Source organism: Python bivittatus, unplaced genomic scaffold, assembly GCF_059951505.1.
Source record: "Python bivittatus isolate LINGU-HERP-01145 unplaced genomic scaffold, Pbiv_v1 ctg000840_np1212, whole genome shotgun sequence".
NCBI classification, from domain to species: domain Eukaryota; kingdom Metazoa; phylum Chordata; class Lepidosauria; order Squamata; family Pythonidae; genus Python; species Python bivittatus.
Genome location: NW_028277113.1, coordinates 9678661 through 9698753, shown reverse-complemented (window position 1 = coordinate 9698753; position 20093 = coordinate 9678661). Strand labels below are relative to the sequence as shown.

Below are 20093 nucleotides of genomic sequence, written 5' to 3'. Positions count from 1 at the left end.
CTTTTGCTTTTCAATAGTTGGGCAACCATGGAGAATCTGTCCCAGGACATTCTGCTGGAATGTCAGATTTGTTTCAATTACTACAGCCCACGAAGGAGGCCCAAGTTACTGGACTGTAAGCACACCTGTTGCTCAGTTTGTCTTCAGCAGATGAGGACCAGCCAGAAGGACCTGAGGTGTCCATGGTGCCGAGGTATCACTAAACTCCCACCTGGGTTTTCCGTCTCCCAGTTGCCAGATGATCCGGAGGTCATTGCCGTGATTGCAATACCCCACACTTCAGAGCACACTCCAGTCTTCATCAAACTTCCTAGCAATGGGTGTTACATGTTGCCCTTGCCCATCTCCAAAGAGAGGTCCCTATTGCCTGGAGACATTGGCTGTCGTCTCCTGCCAAGCAGCCAGCAGAAGTCTCTCACTGTGGTCACGATCCCAGCTGAGCAACAACCACTGCAGGCTGGGGTCCCGCAGGTTACAGGAGATGAGGAGCAAGACCAGAGGGGCATTGTGAAAAGCTCCACCTGGTCAGGGGTTTGCACTGTCATCCTGGTGGCCTGTGTCCTAGTTTTTCTCCTTGGTATTGTCCTCCACAACATGTCATGCATCTCCAAACGTTTCACTGTGATCTCCTGCGGCTGAAAGGAGGCTGTAGCAGCTCCTTTTGTGAGCTAGATTTAGGGGCTTGGGAGGGTGGTATTGATGGTGATGGGAGACCATGAGGTTAAATGCTGTCACATGGACTGAATCATTGACAGTCCAGAGTCTGCTGTAAAAAAGTAGGACAGCAAGACCTGTTGATAGAGTGTGAGGCATATCCAGTGCTTCTCTGCTGGTTACGATATCAAGGAAGACTGCATGCATACTCACTTAACAAATGAGCTGTAATCTATAATGATTTCATCATGTTACGAGATTAAAGATGTCTATTTAGCTGGTTCTACTGTACAGGTCATGATCTCTCCCTTTCTTTCTATCTCTCTTCAGAGTAGTTGATTTACAAATGAAAATGCTGTATGTTCAAGTAGAATTAAACATTGGAATGAAGACAGTCAGGCTACCCAGTGTTCTCCAGACATAGCAAAAATGAAATTCTCTCTTTATTTTTAAATAGCAGCAGGGAAAATTATGAAATGTAACCATTTAGGCAATGAGGACTTTTTTTGTATCTTTCAAATTGCACATTAATTAAAATGGTTTTAAAAATTTGTCCCACAGGTATAGAAAGGGAACATTTTTTAAAGTATTGAAAATCTTCTAGATGTAATATATATGTATGTTTATGCTCATTCTATTTTCTTCTGTAGTTTAAATGATTTTGTTTTTTAAAAAATTGAAATGAGACCATAAGCATAACAGCAATAAAGGAAGCTAGGAAGGATATCTAGATGTCCAGCCAAAATGATTGTCTCTGTGTGCTCTTCTGTCAAACATTACTTGAATATGTAAGTTCTCAACATGGTATTTCAAATGCACATACTGGCAATGTAGGTTTATCAGGGAGCCATGATTCAGAAATAGCAGAGATTGTGTTATCCAAGAGAGAATCTGTTTACTAGAGTGGGAAAGTTAATGGTTTCTGAAGCTTTTATTAAAGTTCCTTATCTTCTGAATGCAAGTTGGAGTTACCTTATCAAAGGAGGCATAATGTAGTTGTTAAGTCTATAGATGCTTATTTAAAAATTGCAGCTGTGAGATATTGATGGACGTTATGGCTATAATGCAAAATAGATAAACCAGTATTGTGCTACCCCTTGTAATAAAAGGCTTTTATAATGTGAAAAAGTTCCACTACAAAAATAAAGGCAAAGTAAAGGCAAAATACTTAACTGAGTGATAATCCAGCTGCAGTTAAAACCCTGTAGGTCTGGCTGTTTCCCTATTCAAATGTTCATACTGATAAGAATTACCAATATGAATTGCCTTCCACAAATCTTTGATGACTTTGTCCATAGTCAGGAAAAGGTTAGTGTTCATAGCCGTAAGGAGGGAAAATAAGTCTGAAACTAGTGGTTCCTGCAACAGCTTGGTCACGCTGATTACATTGATAAAAAAGCATGAAACCTGTTTTGGTGACACTGGGCTGTCGAATCATGTCACTTGGAATCAACAATTGCTGTTTATCAAGTCAGGGTTCAAGGATACTCTACCAACTTGTCCATTTTTTCAGGAAACACTGTTCATTATCTTGAGATGTTCAAGAAAAGGCACATTGTTTTTAATGTGATCACTTCAACTGAGGCACAACAGAGGCAAGCTGGGAACCTGCACAGAGAAAACTGCTAGTTAACTATGGGACTTCTGGAGCTCCAAAAGAGACGTGAGAGGGAGACCAAGAGATAAAAAAAATGGAGGTGCTTTTATCCCTTGCCTTAACCTCCATCTTTTTGTACAGTGTAGTACGTTTTTGACATATTTCCCATTTTCTTCAGATGAGCATAAGTATTGGCCATAGATCATTCCCTCCACTGTTGGTAGAAAGCATCGTCTGGTTTGGTATTTAAGCTGATTACTTAGAGAACAGTTTTGCCATATGTTAAAAACTGCTTGTTTCTTTCCCCTTTAACGTATGGCTAAACTAGAAAATCTGTAGGATTGTGGGATGCAGCTCCTGTTGGACTCTGCTACTTCAGGTTGCAAGTGAGGGATGATATACCTGAATGAGCCTGAAGTCCTACCATAGCTGCAATATGTCCAATTTACCCCTAGTTAAATGCACACAAAATACATTCAAACAAGTCAGTGTATTCATTAATTATCCCGAGTCAAACATTCATTCTGAATTCCTGAATAAACAAAATCTCTCTTTCTCCTAAAAATAGTCATTATGGCAAAAAGAAATTAAGGCATGCTGCTGACTTCTCAGCTTGATTCTAAAACATCATTCTTAACATTAATTAACAGTAATAGTAATACATGGGGGGAGGCAGGGGAAATTCCCTTTGAAACAAATATTTGTATTAATCAATGGTCAGTTCCTTATCATCTTGGTGATAACAAAACAAATAATTAGGTACATGATACGTATATGTCTTTCATGGAAACCTGAAGTTCTGTGCAAGGAGGATGAAACTGAGTGTGTGTTTTTGTTCTGCTAATAGCTACTTCCATTAGTAGAACTTTGAGAGGTGGTCTGCAGCTCAGCACATGAGCTCACAATCTGCTATGGAAGATCCTCCCATGCACTGCAGCATATTTTGAAAATGGTTGCAGTTCTTGGGTGTGATCAGACACCCTGTTATACAGTGTTGGACTTCATCACTGTTCTTTATTTGTACCTTATAATTTGTCCCATCTTAATTTTTGTTTGTTTATGCAGTGTTCTAAAGTAACATAGATCTAAGCAGTCCTTTTGGCTGGAGTTATGTTTGGAATTTTGAAAGTATATGATGGAGATTTTCACAAATGACTATTCATAAAAAATGATTATAAAAATCCATTTACCATACAGCAAATGAGTAAGGTTGCTTCTAGACCCTAAAGATCCCAGCTGACATCTCTAGCATTTCCTGGGTGTGGGATCTTAGGTCTGGAGGACCTTATTACTTGCTAGGAACTACGTTCTGCCTCTGGCTGAAGAAGACTTCAGCTAAGGCATAAGAATTGAGCTTATAATGCTTTACAAAGGACTGCCAAGAGTTGCATGATTGTGGTGGGTTAAAAAATGTAATAATACCATGTCCTACATTTCACAGGCATCTCCTGGGCGGAATTAATATGGAGGATGATTGAAGTAGCTGCACTTTTAGTAGAACAGGTCACAATTCCCATGGGGCATTTTGTTCTGAGCCTCACAGGCTAGTCTGTTGAAAGTTGATCCCCCAACTGATGGGGCTGTCAGAAGGAGGCTGAGATGCTGAATTCCTGTGTTCTGCTCAGGTAAATCTTGATGGCTTGTCCGACGCCCGATTTGTGCCAATCCCCTCTCTAATTGGGACTTGGAACTGGGGCAAAAGGAAGAGAAGTTCACTTTTTAGCTCTAGTGAATGTCATGATATTTGGGTCAAGACACAGAATGATCATGATCAGCTATATGATGCAGAAATCTTTCTTGGCCAAGAATGTCCCTAATTCTGATACCCATCTGGCAGTAGGTTATGGATATTAGGAATGCCACTTTTTATGTCAGATGCTATAAGTCTGATTCATGCAGGGGCTCAAAGGATGTGTGGATTAGCTGAAGGTCCCATAATAGACGCTGGTGGATAGTGTGTGGCCTCAGTATGTGATGTGAGGATGGTTTGAGAGAGGCTCATTGATCCCTGGTGTTAGGGATCCTCACTCTAGCAATTTGATTACTTTCTTCATCAGCTGCCTTGATCTCATGCCTCCTTTTCTCCTCGTGTAATCTGTGATGGTTACAATGTCTGCAGGGCGATGACATCCTGACTGTCTAGGAAGGCCTGTATTTATATCAGAGCAAGTTATGCTGTAATGTATGTAATTCTAGGAGATTTATGCTATTTTGGGCATATGACTTCCAGACTACCTGGATTGCTTGACCTTGGCAGTCATTGTCCAATCCCAGAGTCTACTGTCTATGGTAAGCTGGTCTTGATGGGACGACCACATGTCCTTGCTCTTGGATAGGGTTTCTTGAGGGTTTCATCACTGAGAATGCCAGATATTTCAGGGGTCTTTGGGCTATTAGGTTCTGGAGCAGGAATAAATATCCATTGAGGGGATGGGAGTGAAATCTTATACAAGCCTATGCAGAGGATCATCTGGTCCTGGAGACTGATGAGAATAATGAGATCTGGGTGCCTGGTCTGAAAAACTGATGCAAATAGCTGCTGGATTATCTCTCCTTTAATGGGGAGATCAGTCCAAAATAGCACTTTAACCTGTGTGCTAGTTGAAGGATGCTCTTGTTGATTAAGATGCCCAGGTCCTCAAGGATCTTCATCATGATCTTGAAGTCTTTTTCTTCCTACTTGATCTCTGTGGATTCAGTAGCTCATCTAAACTGAAGTACATGTGTATCCTCCAGGATCTGAGGTGCGCTGTAATAGTCTCCATCACCTTCATGAGTGCTCTGGTAGGTGCGAAGAGGCCAAATGGAAGGGCCTTGAACTGTTGGTGACTGACCAGGTATTCAAACCTTAGAAGCTCCTGTGGGATCAGATTTTTGGGAGTGTGTAGGTAGATCTTCTGTAAGTCTGGCAGAGCCAGGGCATGTTAAGCAGAATGAGGCAGTCAACTAATTCTGAGTATCCATCTTAACTTGGGAAGGGAAAGGATTTTCTGCATTTAGCAGCCAAATGTCCTGAGCTAAGTCTACGTGAAAGAGAGTTGGGTTTTTCTTTAGACCAGTGTTTCTCAACCTTGGCAGCCTAAAGATGTGTGGCCTTCAACTCCCAGAATTCCCTAGCCAGCCATGCTGGCTGGGGAATTCTGGAAGTTGAAGGCCACATATCTTAAAGTTACCAAGGTTGAGAAACACTGTGCTAGACTTTTTCTAGTCCTGCCTTCAGAGCACATAGGACAGATACCCACTCTAGGATACCTTGGCTTTGTTGCAGAAATGGAGTATATATATGCATGCTAAAATTTTTATACCCCAGAAAGTACGCAAAAAAGATAAAATTGTTTTAAAAGTAAGTTTGATTGATTTCATAGGCTGCGGTCATTTCCCCACTGGCAACTTGTATCTTCTAGAGTCTTCCAACCATTGTTGTGTCAAAACAATGATGACACTACTCTAATTGTTGAAAATGCAAAGGTCTCCAAGTTTATTAATAAAAGTCAAGGAGCACAATGAAAAAATGGGACTAAAATTAAATATAAAGAAGACCAAACTAATGACAGCAGGGCAGATCCTATAGGTAGAGCCCGGGAAGGCCGGAGTTAAACTTGCAGGAATGTGGCCTTGTGTATCACAGTCTGCCCAAAAGATGAAAACAGCTTTTCCCAACTGGTTCCCTCTATATGTGTTAGTCTGGAAATTTGGGGAGTTGTGATCTGGAAGCTGTTGGCTTTAAAAAAAGATCTAAAATGTATAGCAATTGCTTTTGGTAGGGATTACAGGAGTTGGAATCCAACAGTTATTGGGTACCAGCAATTGAAAAAATGTATTTTATGTCTTTATGGAGGTGCCTATAAACTCATACTCATAACTCATAAAGTGCCATTCTGCATCATAAGGTTCATTTTGAACTGCTAATAATGGGCTGAAAGACAGCAGTTTTTAATTTAAATGCTTCTGCTTGTCTATTGATTAGCCTCAGGGCTGGGCTGGTTAAGAAACAATTACTAGTATTTATGCAGTATTTATCTTCTACCTTCATTTTTAAGAATTCACAGGGCAAGAAACAACAAAAGAACACAACATACAATAAAACCTGTAAGATATATACATCTTTAAGTAACAATCAAAATGTGATGACAGTGGTGGTTGCAGCTCAACTGCTGAAAAGTAAAAAAAAAAAGGGGGGGGGAATAAGGGAAATTTAACTACCTTCCATAAATAAAGTTAAAAGGTATAATGAGGAGTCAGTATCCTATTTATTTTTAATTGAACTCTGGCAACCATGCTTATTTTATACTCTCGTATGTATGAAATTGGCCACACATACTAAGCACTTACTTGTAAATGTCATACAAAACATTCCGCCTTGACTTAACTTTGGCCACAGCTTGCATTTTTTAGAGCTGATACATCCTTCCAAATCCACAGACAACTTCTTCGGAATGATTGGTGTCACTCTAAAGTTTTGATTGAACAAAATGTCCAACTTGTAACTATGGTGCCGATCCCCTGAGAACACAACAGCCTTTGTGTTTAGGACTGTGGGTGTTTGGCTGAGGTACAATATGCATCTGAAGAAAAAAATCGAGACTTGCTGTTGAGAGAAGCCCAGTATGAATCAGCTTCAAGGGTGGGACTAGATGTAGACCCAGCAGTTGCCAACCGTGTGGAAAGAGTGGGGTTACATATCAGCTTCGGAAGAAGAGGTTTAGACTCTCACAAAGCAGAGTCTGTGAGAACTGGCTTTGTTTGTTGTTATTCCTGGAGTTCAAGGCAATATACTTATATGATACTTATTCTGCAATTTTAACTTTCCATCAGCCTTGGGAGATTGCTTATGTCAGTGATTCTCAAATTTTTGTATTTTAGTTTTACCGAACACTCGGTTAAGATACATTACAAACAAAATACCCATTTTGCCCCCTAAGAAGGACACTTCAATATTTTGTGATCTATTTTATATTTACCATGTACAAGTTATAAAGCTGTATTTGGCCTTTCATGATCTGTGTCCCACCACAATACTTCTTAGTCCCATCTATTGAATGTGTTCCTTGACTAAGAAACTTTGCTTGGGCTAAGAGATAATGATTGGTCCAAAATGTTCCATTAATTTCACAGCTGAGAGGATTTATACATCCCAAGTTTAGTTGGGAGGGGGGACACAACTTTGATTGCAACCAGGGCTTCATCTTTTACTTTTACTTTTACTTTTACTTTACTTTTTTATTTTATTTTATTTTTTTGAGGGCCATGGCTGTGTGTGTGTGTGTGTGAGAGAGAGAGAGAGAGAGAGAGAGAGTGACATTGCTAGAGGAGTTGGCTCTCACTTTGCTTATTGCTGTAGCACTTAGTCATTTTCCTTACTTGTCACCATCCTGGCCTTAATTACCTACTCAGACTGACATGAACAATGCTGTATCGTAAGTTGCTGGAGTCCTGCAAGTTGAAATCTACACTTTGGGGAGAAAAGGCCTGACTTCCTTGTCCATGCCATGCTAATTTTTCTACTTCTGAGGAACTGGAGCTCTCTCTCTCTCTCTCTCTCTCTCTCTCTCACACACACACACACACACACACACACACACTCAGAATGCATGGCGACTGGTGGTGTGTTATTTTGGTGGATAAGTGGGCATCAGTTGAATAAAGTTCCACATCAAAGTGCATCATGATGTAGGTCCCAGTCATTGTACAGATCTGTGTCCCAAGGCCAGGCTTGAAGTATTCTTTTCCTGCTAGAAGTGACAAACTTGTAGGGTTTGTTTTTTGCTCATGTATCTAATGTTCATGTGTGCTAATGCTCATGGAGTCAGCACTGCTTCAGCCACAGAATGGCTCAATTCTGCTTGCAACATCCAACTTGAGCTTTGTCTGATGCAAAATACAGCTGACTTTTGCAAAGGTTTCTGCAGCGATCCTATGCATGCCATTGCTATAGTTAGAACTCTTTGCCAGTTTTAATCGTAGAAATGTAACAAGCAAATTGCTGGGCCATTTTCATGTTAAGACCTGATAGCTCAACATAACACTGAAATTTATTAGTAGAATCAAAAGTCCATCATGTTTTTTACTGCATGCAAAAGAGGCATTTTTTTCCACAAATAAAGCTCGTTTGGCCTGTTATGTAGTAGGATAGCTTGTCCTATGGACAAGATGAAATATTTGTTTGGGAAATGCATAGAAACTCTTGGTTGATTCGTGCTTTTGTGAAGAGGCAATTGTACAAATTCTTCAAAGAACTGTTTCTTAGATAGTATTTATCTGCCTAAGAATCTGTGGCAGAACTATGGAAGATTTTTAATATATTAGTGACCTTTGCTTGATAGCCTCTTTTTTTCTTTCTTTCTTGCTCATCTCTCAGCTTTCCTATATCAACCCAGTGCGGTACAACAATAAATATTTGCAAACTAATATTGACGCAAGTCAAAGCACATTGCTTCATCCCTCTTCAAAGCTATTGGATAACTTGGCTGATGGTTCAGGTCCAGTTCTTCATATCTTCCTCAAATAAGGATTTAGATCTCATTTAGATCACAGAAAGGTAACAATAACTATTTGGAAGATACAATATCAAGGCACACTTGAAAGTATTCCATCAAGGCATCGCTTTTTTAAAAATGCTCCAAAGCAGTCTCATGAACAGGAACATTTCCAAGTATTAGATCTGGAAGGAAAAATGTTCCCAGCCAACACACAAACTTCTACCCCTGTTTTCTACAGCATCACTACCAATTAATATGCTGAGGTCAGTAGAGTCTAACATATAACAGTCATTAATAAAGAGAATAATGCTGCTTTTAAAAAGGGCATTATGTCTGAGACAAAACATTTTAGGTGACTGATGTTTATTAGCCAAGTTGGAATGAAGGCTTTATTCCTTTCTCCCTTAAAAACTTACATTTATTATGAAATCCACACTTTTACAAGTAAATGAAATAGCTTCACATTCAGGCATTCATATTTGACTATTTCTCCTTTCCAATAAAGCTGCTTACATTTGAGTCTGGACTGGAAACAAGTGAAACTCTGAACTCCGCTGCTGAAATGCACTTCTGTCTGAATTTCTTAAAATATATCATGATTTGATGGAGCTGATGTCAGCGATGGTAGAATAGTCTCAGCAATGGGAACTTGATGATGTGCAAGAGAACTACAGTATTTTGATGCCAGACAGTCATGCATACAATTGAATCGCACAGCCACTCGATCCATATTTTGTTTGAGGAGTTCTGCACTGGTTGTAATGCTGCTTCTATTTGTTACCATTTCTTAAAATACTGATTGTGCATTTCCTCTCTATTGTGATGTGTTCCAAAAGAATAGGCATCCTGATTGTTGTATTGAATAGTTTGTATGCGTGATGTTAGGCAGCCAGAAACTTGTTGCAAGCGTTGTGGTGGATTTTGCAACAGAATAGTACATTTTTGCAAATATGGTTCATGGAAATTACTGCTTGCCAAGTTTCTTTGTTGTTGGAACAACTACACTCCCATCAGGCATTTAAGCAAATGAACAACAGTATTTGTTGTGCCCTTAATTTATTAAGTAAAGTGGAGAGAGGCTTATTTTTCAAAAGGCACCCACATAAAAATGACAGTTTTAGGAGAGGCTGTTGAAGAAAATGTAAAGACCTGTTTTCAGACATTCAGAGTTGTAATCCAACTAAAAATAATTATCTTTAATGATAACAGTAAGAGTCAAAGTATGTATAATATACACATAATAATCAGTTTTGGGATTATTTGGATTTATGTCTGATTTTCTTCTGGGGGAATCAAAGTGGGGAAGATCCATATCTGGGACTTCTGTCTGAGACAACATGGATCTAACTTTTCTGGTGAAATGTACTTGCAACTAACATTAACAAAATGCTATAGAGCAGTGATTCTTAACCTTGGCATCTTTAAGGTGCATGGACTTCAACTCCCATAATTCCCCAGCCAGCATGTTGGCTGGGGAATTCTGGGAGTTGAAGTCCACGCATCTTAAAAATGCTAACATTGAGAAAAACTGCTATAGAGGGATAGGAGTTACAGGGGAATGGGGATGGTTTTGGCCAAACTCTTTCGTTTATTGGCCAGAGATCAGGTTTCTACATCAATGGTTGTTGTCTTTTACCTGAATCTGGAATTTAGACATACAAAGCATATGTACTGTCTCTGAAGTACCCTCTCAATTTTTTTAGCTGAAATATCTGAGGACAAAACCTAACCATTCTCTTTTAAATAGAAGGAATATCTGTACTCAGATATGCTGTCCCTTTAGGGCAGGGATTGGCAATTTATAGCTGCAATCCTTTACAATTTTTGTTATACCAGTGCAGGACCACCAGAATTCTACTGCCACTATTTGGTGCAGTGTGATTTTTTGGGGTGTGGTGGTGGTGGTGGTAGGCTATTTTTCAACTGATGTTTTAAAATAAATGTGTTAAGCTAACCTGAGATGCTGAATGCATGCATTTTGTGTAACAAAGTCTCCCAGACAGGATAAAACAAACGCCAAAGATTTTGTGCCATCTCACTCTGCTGATATCACAGTCATGCCCACTGTGGGCCTTGAAGGTGAGTGACACAATAATAGTAACAACAAATGGGTGGTTCCTACCAAAAAAGTATGGTTTACCCAACCACGTAGTGATATATACACAAGGAGCCACCACACTAGTTAATTACTTTGAGTCCTACAGAAAGACTAGTTCTAGAGTCTTGCTTAATGTAAAAGCTCACAGAGACTCCAAATTCACAAAGACTCAAAGGTCCACTTCACAACACCCCCTATGTCCTTGCAAGTAAATAGCCTTAAGTTTGTGACTCTTCCCCAAGTTTTAACATCTAGCCTTTGGTCAACAGAAGTACCCAAGATGTTTGCTGTAACAGCAAACCCATCAGTGATAACGTCTTTGGGACTAGGTGTTGATGCTTTACCCATTGGTTAACAATGATCCTGCACGTAACAAATGGAAGCATCTCAAATCCATTGGAAGCACAAGAAGGGACATGATCAGAATATAAATATTAGTTTTGCAAATGTCTACTTATTTTTTGTCCCCCTCTCTTGTTTTCCCTCTTCCCAGGACCCAATCAATGAAGAGAGGGAGCAAACATAAAACTGTTCTTAATTCAGTCACGATAATCATACTTACATATGTACAAAAACACATACGTACTCACCTTTCATGATAAGCAATGCTATGCAGGTTGCAGAAAAGGGAAAAGAAATAGTAAGACCAGGAAATTAAAGACTTGCAATAAGAAAATGAAAAGGAAGCATAGCAAAAAGTAGTGGACATCAACAGCATTTGCTGTATCTCTTCATAACTTTCTACCCTTGCAAACCATCCTTTATGTCAATACATAATAATAGTAACAACAGTTTTAGTATTACAGCTGGTAACAAGCATGCTTGTACCTTTGCTCTATATTTATTTAAATGTTGCCTGGGACATTTAAATCGTGCTGGTCCCCTTTTTTTAAAATCCCCTTTGCCAGTGGTGTCAAATATTTCCCAATAGGAGCTGCACTGACTATGTAGCTAATCTTGCTATAGCTAGTGTGCCTGGGTGGGTGTGTATGTAAGTGTATGTACCATTTTGGGGCACAATTCAGAGAATTGCATATGAAAGGCCATCCTATAGCTCAGGGCCAGAAGAAGTGCTTTGTCTGTAGAAGATCTTAACCCCAATATCTCTAGAAGGGACTGGGAAAGACTCAGGTTTGAAACTCTCGGTCTGTGTAGTAAATGTGATGTACAATAGAGGTTAAGGAGCTGAACTAGAATCAGGTAGACTCTGGTTCAGCTTCACATCAGCCATAGAAGCACCATATGGGATTTTAGCCAGCCATTATCTTGTAGCCCAATCTTCCTTACAAGGTGGTTGTAAGGGGATGATATGTCATAGGTTCCTAGAGCTTCTGAACATAAGATGTAAATGCTAGGGCTGTGCAAGTACAGAAGAGAGGTGTTCCATAAAGCATGTTAGCATGAACAAAGCAGACCTCCTTAAAGCATTAAAGCAGCTAAGTCTGTTAGAAAGCTTGGGCAGCTGCTTTGAAAAGTGCCATGCATGCATGCAGAACACTTCCTATACAGAGGAAGTCTTTGGAGCAACCCTGTTAGCCTTCAGAATGATGCAGCTGCTTTATTGCTTTGAGAGGGCTGTTTTGCTCACACAAATAGGCTTTGCAAAGCACCTGCTTTTGAATGAAGTGTGTGTATGTGTATTCATACACCCACCCCCACCCACAGGGTGTACCAAAAGCCAGGCCCCATAGACAATTTATTATATAAATTACATTTTCAAATTGGTTGCCATTTTCCTGTAAACACTTTCTCACTCCTTGAGACTCATGACCTTTGAACATTCCTAAGTACAGTAACATTTTCTCTGAAAAAAATTAATTAAATATCTTGTGATTGGCCTATAGAGCTTGACTTTTGGGGCATTCTGTTTACATACATACACGTTTTGAGTATCAGTTCCAGCCAGGCTGCCCATAACAAGGAAATGTAGGGGTTATAATCCAAAATATTTGGTGAAGTCACTAATGAACTAGAAGGGGAGATGATCCAATGAGTATAAAAACACTTCCTGTTTTACCCAAGCAAGAAGGAAAATGGTCAGCTTTGTTGTCCTGGGGGAATTCACAGTGAAATTTACCACTGCTTCCCTTCACATGCACAGCACGATTACTGTTATGTCAGTGCTTTACGCAGAAGCCGGATCTGTGCAATTTCCCCAGATTGAGGTAAGTATGGACTTTCTGGGTTTTTTGAAATGCCAGGGTTGCATGTGGTAATAATAAGGTCGCACTGCCGCTCTTCAGTCATAGAAACAGTGTCATCATGTCCTGTTAGCTTGTAAACAGGCATCTTGATACTCCCTTTCCTATCAAGGTAAATAGTTTTCAGGAGATTTGTTTTGGTTGTCATCATCCATCAGGCCATTTTCAGAAACGTCTCAGTTCTTGCAAGCAGCTCTTAGAAATGCATTTCTGGATTTCCTTTGATGTTTGCTGTAACGTTTCAGAAATGTTGGTTCAAGAAAATGGATGATCTTTCCTAAGCTGGACTACCCTCCCATCATCATCTAGGTCTGACTGGCATTGAGTGACACCTAGGAAGCCAAAATGTCATCCTTGCCCTACAATACAAGATCCAAACCTTTTTGTTAGGATTGCTGACTAAGATTCTTTCTTATATTCAGCTCTGAGGGTTTTGATTGAAAAGCAGAAGAAAAGATGAGCAGTTGTGAGTCTTTTCTTTCTTTTAGGTGACTATGTAACATTGAGTATTTTGGATTTAGTTGTTTTTAATTTCAGCTTAAATTAACCAACATACTGTTAATATTTAATATTAATTACATTTATTAAGATTAATTCTACAATAATTAGATATCTGGATTCCATTGGGACCATTTTATATAGGGTGAAATCTAGTGATCCATCAGTGAAGATTTCAAGGGGTGAGTGACTTGGAGTGCTGCAGGGGGAGGAGAGGTAAATTTGTACCCATACATATTATCTCTAGTATCATTAAGATATGCTAATCACTTGTTGCTGAGCAAATGGTCTTATAAGCCTTCACTGTGATCCAAAGCTCAGAGGAAGATTGACAACTCATCCCGCCTGAGCGAGGGCAGATTATCCATTCACATGTCAAGGAATGTCTCCCTATGGAATGAATGGGGAAAGCCTACAATCACACTCTGTAAATGGATCTTGGTCAAAACAAATGCCTGAATTTGGTTTATGGTAATATTTCCTAACATTCTCTAAAATAACATTTATAACATGATCCAGATTTTAAAGATATGTTTACCTCTCTTATTTAAATCAGTAGGACTTTAAAGTGTCTAGCCTTAGTTGGAATAGGTCTGTATTTCAAGGTAGATGGCTTTCTCTAGTAAGTCTCACTAGGTCCTGTAGAACTTACTCAACAGTGAATATCATTTCAGATTGCAACCTCAATTTTGCAAGTAGGCCAGCCAAACTGTTCTACCCTCCATTAAACTGAGGTTCTGAAACTTTGCAATACTGCAACTGTCTAAAATGATAACTGAACTTATGTGACCCACCCATGAGTAAAACAAATATTTTCATTGGGGTTAGGGTCTTGCAAGGAATAAATCTAACACTTGTAATAATTACATTAAACTAGATATCATAGGTCTTCTCAAACTTTGTGGTGTCCCTAACTGCCTTGTGCAGGCAAAGCAAGGAGCAAAATTCAGACTAATGTTGATCGTGTTTTCACGTTGTCTGTGCATTCCTGATAAAGTTTAAAACAGTACTGAATCCCTTCTAAATTGCTTACAACCTCCTTTGGCTCCCGGCCAACTTTTTGAGAAACCTGATTTAGACCCTTCCTTTTACATTGCAAATCCATGAACCTACCCATCAATGAAACACATTTCCAAAGCCTGTTTCAAGCACTGTTAGCTAGCAAATGATAAGTGGTGAAAGCTGATATTAGCTTGAAGGCACTCCAAAGAAAAATATGTGTGCAAGATGGTGCCTCTCTTTATGCTAAAATCATATGAAGGGTTTTTCTTGTCCTCCCCATTCTCTCTCTCTCCTTGCTTCTCTTTCTCTTGTAGTGAATTTATCCAGTACAAAATGATTAGGCTCATATTGCTTGGTGGCTCTTAACCATAGTTCCTGGTATGTTTCCTTTGCAATGATGTGTACAATTTACTTAACCTAGATATTATTTGTTTGGAGGGGTTTCTCTCCAGATGTATGAACTCTTGGACTGTCTTGTCAAGAAGCTGGCAAATACTGACTATAAAGGAATGGGGGCTAGGGTTGGGAATATATCATATGGCTGTTTATAAATTTGAATGTCTTAAACGTGTTCTTGCTTGTTTATAGATGGTGTCTAGAAAGCCTCACAAACTCCCTCCCCCCTCTACTCCTATTGCCATATATTTTAAAATATGGTATTTTTGTATGCCAAACTCTTATGTCTTGTCCTTTGTATATGTGAAAATGTTGGCTTTTCTGAGAATGTTCAAAACACCATTTGTTATGATTAAAATTCTTTAAAATGATATCATATAGACTTGTGTGATTCTCTTCCCCAGCCCATATAAGAACCTTTCACAGGACTCCTGGTGTCCAGAATCACTGAGATAAAGTTTTAATAAAGTTGAGCATCAATAGAAGAATTCCAAGCATCATTGCCCAATGTATCTGTATCTGGAAGTGACTTTCAAATGCAGGCATGAAGGAGATTATCAGGTACTGCAGGCAAAAAATTCTGTTTTTCATGGCTATCTGGAAGCTGTGCTTAATGACGTCAAGTTAGTATGGATGGAGACAGAATGATCAATGATGGGGTAAGGCATGAGTTCAGAACAATTCTGTTATTAATGGAGGCGAATATTGTTAGGACTCCACCTGTTCCAGGTCTGCATCCAGATCAGATCTTAAACAGTAAATTGTAGAACTAGAGCTTGACTTGCAGCATCAAAATATAAGAAAATCAGATCAAGAGTTGTTCTAGTCCAGGGCTGGGATATCTTTTTGGCATTCAGGATTATGCTCCAGATTATTGCATTTTGATGATACAATGATGTCTCTGGATGGGGTAAAATAGGTGTGATGAGCCTATCAAATGTGGGGGCTAGATTTCACATGGTCAAAAGCAAGCAGCCTGATACCAGATTTGGCTGTTACCAAAACAAGAAACAGATGAAAGCTATCTTTCCCTTTCACCCCACCCCCCACCCCAAGAGAGTAGCTTCTAGAACAGTGTTCCTCAACCTCAGCAACCTGAAGATGCATGGACTTCAACTCCCAGAATTCCCCAGCCAGCACGCTGGCTGGGGAATTCTGGGAGTTGAAGTATACTCATTTTTGAGTTGCTGAAGTTGAGAAACACTGTTCTAGAAGATACTCTCTTGGGGTGGGGGGTGGGGTGAGAGGGAAAGATAGTTTACATAGGGTAGGCTGGGGGACTTTTACACTTTTACATAGGGCAGGCTGGGGGAAAAGGTGCAAGAATAGTGACTAAAGTATAATTAAACTCACATTTGATACACAGCAGTTGCTGGAATTCTTTTGTAATGGCTTTTTAGCTTTTCTGTAATAAATCATACATTCTTGTATCCTTGTGTGTCTGTTTTCCTGTTCCAGTTTAGCTTTCCAGGAAGAAACCTGACAGCCCAGGCTTAATGCTTCTGTTTTACTTCTTATTTTGAGGAGAAGAAGAAGTGGAGGAGAAAGAGCATAATCATGCTTCTACTGTTCAGTGATTTCCTAGTGAATTTTGGGAGGGGGGTATAATCCCAGAAAAGACGCCCTCTTTTGTAGGGAATCAGGTTATCCAGCCTTACATATTCATTGAACACCCTACCTTCCATGAATTTCTTTAGCCCTCTTTTAAAATGGTCTAAGTTGTACCATCAGGTACCATGTGTGAGACAGAGCAAGACCATGTTGCTCAATGGGTGAACTCTTATCTCTTGAATAGCATTTCCCCCAAGTTTTAGAAAGATATTTCAGATGTTCTTTATCAGTTTTTTCTGAAATGTGTTAAACCTATTGAAGGTTACGAGATATGTGTTTTCCAGCTGGCCATAATTTGGAAATGTCATCATTGTCTTCTTACAACCACTCATCAAACTTCATTGGTATACTTAGGAACAGGTCTGAGAGACCCCCAAAAGTGAGTTTGGCAGCTGCAAGTGGTCTCAAGATGCCAATGGCCATCTTGGCATAAGATCTATTAATAAGTGGAGGTTAGAGAGTACAATAAAATTAAATAATCAGGTCAAGATTATTTAAAAGGTAAAATGTTCCTTAGTTTACAATCAGAAGCAAATAAAAGTGGGGGAAGGGGGCATAATCAGATTCCCAATGCATTGTATATATTCCCAGACTGCCTGTTCCGAAGCAAATGGAAGGCTATGGTCAGTTCTGGACTTAAAGAACAGATTTAGCCTCCTTCTTTGTGTCACTGTGGTGACACAACCTTGATGTGTCACTTCGTTTTGTTTTACTTCACCAGCAACATTTCTCCCAGCACGTATAAATGACAGGAATGGGCAAGATTTCCAAAGAACAAAGTTCCTCTAAAAAAAAGCTTTTATTTATTGGCAAAGCAAATACCTGTATTTGGTTACTTATGGTCTGTTGAAGGACATGTATTTAGTAATCAAATACCAAAGTTTCTTTGTTGTGTCTATCAACATACAGATATTAAGTTTGGGATTCAGTTAAAGGAAGAATAATATGACTTTGTCATATTAGGGCATTAGGAGACATACAGTGGGGCAAAAAAGTATTTAGTCAGCCACCAATTGTGCAAGTTCTCCCATTTAAAAAGATGAGAGAGGCCTGTAATTTTCATCATAGGTATACCTCAACTATGAGAGACAAAATGAGGAAAAAAATCCAGAAAATCACATTCTTTAAAAATCAGACAATGTGATTTTCTGGATTTCCCCCCCCCCCATTTTCTCTCTCATAGTTGAGGTATACCTATGATGAAAATTACAGGCCTCTCTCATCTTTTTAAGTGGGAGAACTTGCACAATTGGTGGCTGACTAAATACTTTTTTGCCCCACTGTAGTTATAGCATGGGCAGAGCAGAATCAGGACCCCTTGTTTTATACCAGATTTGTGACCTCCTCTAATGGTTGGGAGAGGTTATCCCTGCTGCCATCTTCCTGCTTAGATCTTGGGTTCAGCAGTTTGAGCTATGCAAGAAACCTACATCACATCCCAGAATGAACACACCATGCCACTCTACCTATTCTGCAAGTAGAATCAGACATCCTTGCTGCTCTGGGATCTTTGATTATTGTAGATCTCCCCATTTCTCTGTTCAAAAGTCTCAGATCAGTGGCAAATGTTATTACTGTATTGATTATGTGCCATCAAGTCATTTTTGATTCCTAGCGACCACATAGATTTTCTCCATGATGATCCATCCCTAACCTGTTCTTTCAAGTCTCCCAATGGTGCACTCATCACCACTATAACTGAGTCCATCCACCTTGCTGCTAGTCATCCTCTTCTTTTCTTTCCTTCCATCTTTCCCAGCATTAGAGACTTTTCCAGAGAACTGTGTTTTCGCATAATGTGTCCAAAGTAGGACAATCTGAGATTCAGGTCCCAGTGGGGTGTTCTTTCAAGTAGGTATGTTAAATATCTACGCCTAAAAGAGTTGACAGTGAAACAAACCATAAGCAATATCTTCAATGGCTGGGGCACCACATATACACACCCTCTGATGACATGGCAGGTGATGGAAGCACCCATATTTGGCCATGGAATCCAACAACTCAAATCTTGCTCTGGAATAGGTCCTTCCTAAGAATTGTGGCAAACTCACTGTCAGGTATTTCTTGAACTGGAAAATGCTTTTGTTCTTAGCCAGCCAAATTAAAGATCTATTTTTTGCCAATAACTCCATTTCTGTTTGGGCACTGGTATCTAAGACCCTCTGTTTAAGAATTTCCTCTGCCTGGGAGGCAGTTGAAAGTAAATATTGGGTAGAAAACCCATGCTGTGAAATAACTTTGGTAAGTCGGCTTACCCAGGAGGTGGGCTGAACCATACTTATGTTCAGCTAAACATATTTTGGGTAGCCTATCAGAGTCCATTGAATGGATCCTCTGCCAATAGGTAAAGACTTTAATTATTGAGTGGCTGTGTATGGAGTGAATACCTGTTTCTGCTCTGACCACAGGGGCTGACATGTTCTTGTCAGTTCCCGGTATGCTTCTTAAAAAATGGGTCTGGACTTGTTCAAGTGAGGTAGCTTTTGTAAGGCCCCACAGTTCTGCACCATAGGTCAGCATTGGGACTATTTTTGCCCTAAATACTTTCAATATGGGGGTCAAGGTACCTGGGTAATTATAATTAAATATTTTATATAACCTTTTGGTACTGGCCTCAGCCCTCACCAAGCTTCTTTTGAAATGATTTACCCACGAACCTGCGTTGGTAAAAGCCATTCCTAAATAAGTGAAAGAATTCACTTGTTCAATAGGCTCCCCATTCAACTGCCAGTTATATTTCACACTTTTTTTTTTTTGGATAAATACCATCACTTTAGATTTGGTTTTATTGATGTTTAAAGAATTGAGGATGCAGTAGGTATTTAACTTTCGCACCAATCTTCTCAGGCCTATTTGAGAATGTGTCATTAGAATCATATTGTCAGCATAAAAAAGAATATTAATAAATTTATCATGTATCTTTGGCATATGAGTGTCTGAAGCATACAGGAATCCTGGAATATCCCTGACATAGAGGTTAAAAAGCATTGGGGCTAGAATACAACCCTGTCTAACACCTTTATAGACAGGTATATTCTTAGTTAGAGAACCATTTACATCTGTATGGACTTTCAAGTGGCTGCTTGAGTAGAGAGTCTTAACCAGGAGTAAGAACCTGGGTTCCATATTTAAGTTGGCCAATTTCTTCCACAGAATGTTTGTTTACGGAATCAAAAGCCGCACTGAGGTCTATAAAGGTGGTAAACAGTTTCTTGCCATTACTTGTTTTGTTATGAGATGGTGTAAAATAAAACAATTGTCTATTGTGGAGTGCTCTGGTCTAAATCCAGCTTGTTCCTCCACTAAGATTTTTTTTTCCATTATCTTTTTGAAAACCCAATTCTCTTTTATTCCATTCTGGTTTCCTTGATATGCTGTGCCTGGTTGAGTGTGTACTTATGTTTAAATATGTTTTTAAATTATTCCAGACAAACCTAGATTTCATTTTTCAATTTTCTTTTATGCACTTTTCTTACTGGCATTAGTTTGGGTTTTTCCAAACTGTTTTTAAGTTAGGAGTTAAGCTAGAAGCTTCAGAACTGAATGCAGAGCTTTCA

General features: G+C 39.3%; 1 protein-coding gene across 1 annotated transcript; it reads left to right on the top strand.

Annotated features, from left to right (window-relative positions):
* Nucleotides 1-19: 19 nt before the first annotated feature.
* Nucleotides 20-5336, top strand: RNF152 (ring finger protein 152). The gene has a single exon (XM_088130850.1). The coding sequence runs from the start codon at nucleotides 28-30 to the stop codon at nucleotides 637-639; it is 612 nt and encodes a 203-aa protein (XP_087986976.1). The 5' UTR covers nucleotides 20-27; the 3' UTR covers nucleotides 640-5336.
* Nucleotides 5337-20093: the final 14757 nt, after the last annotated feature.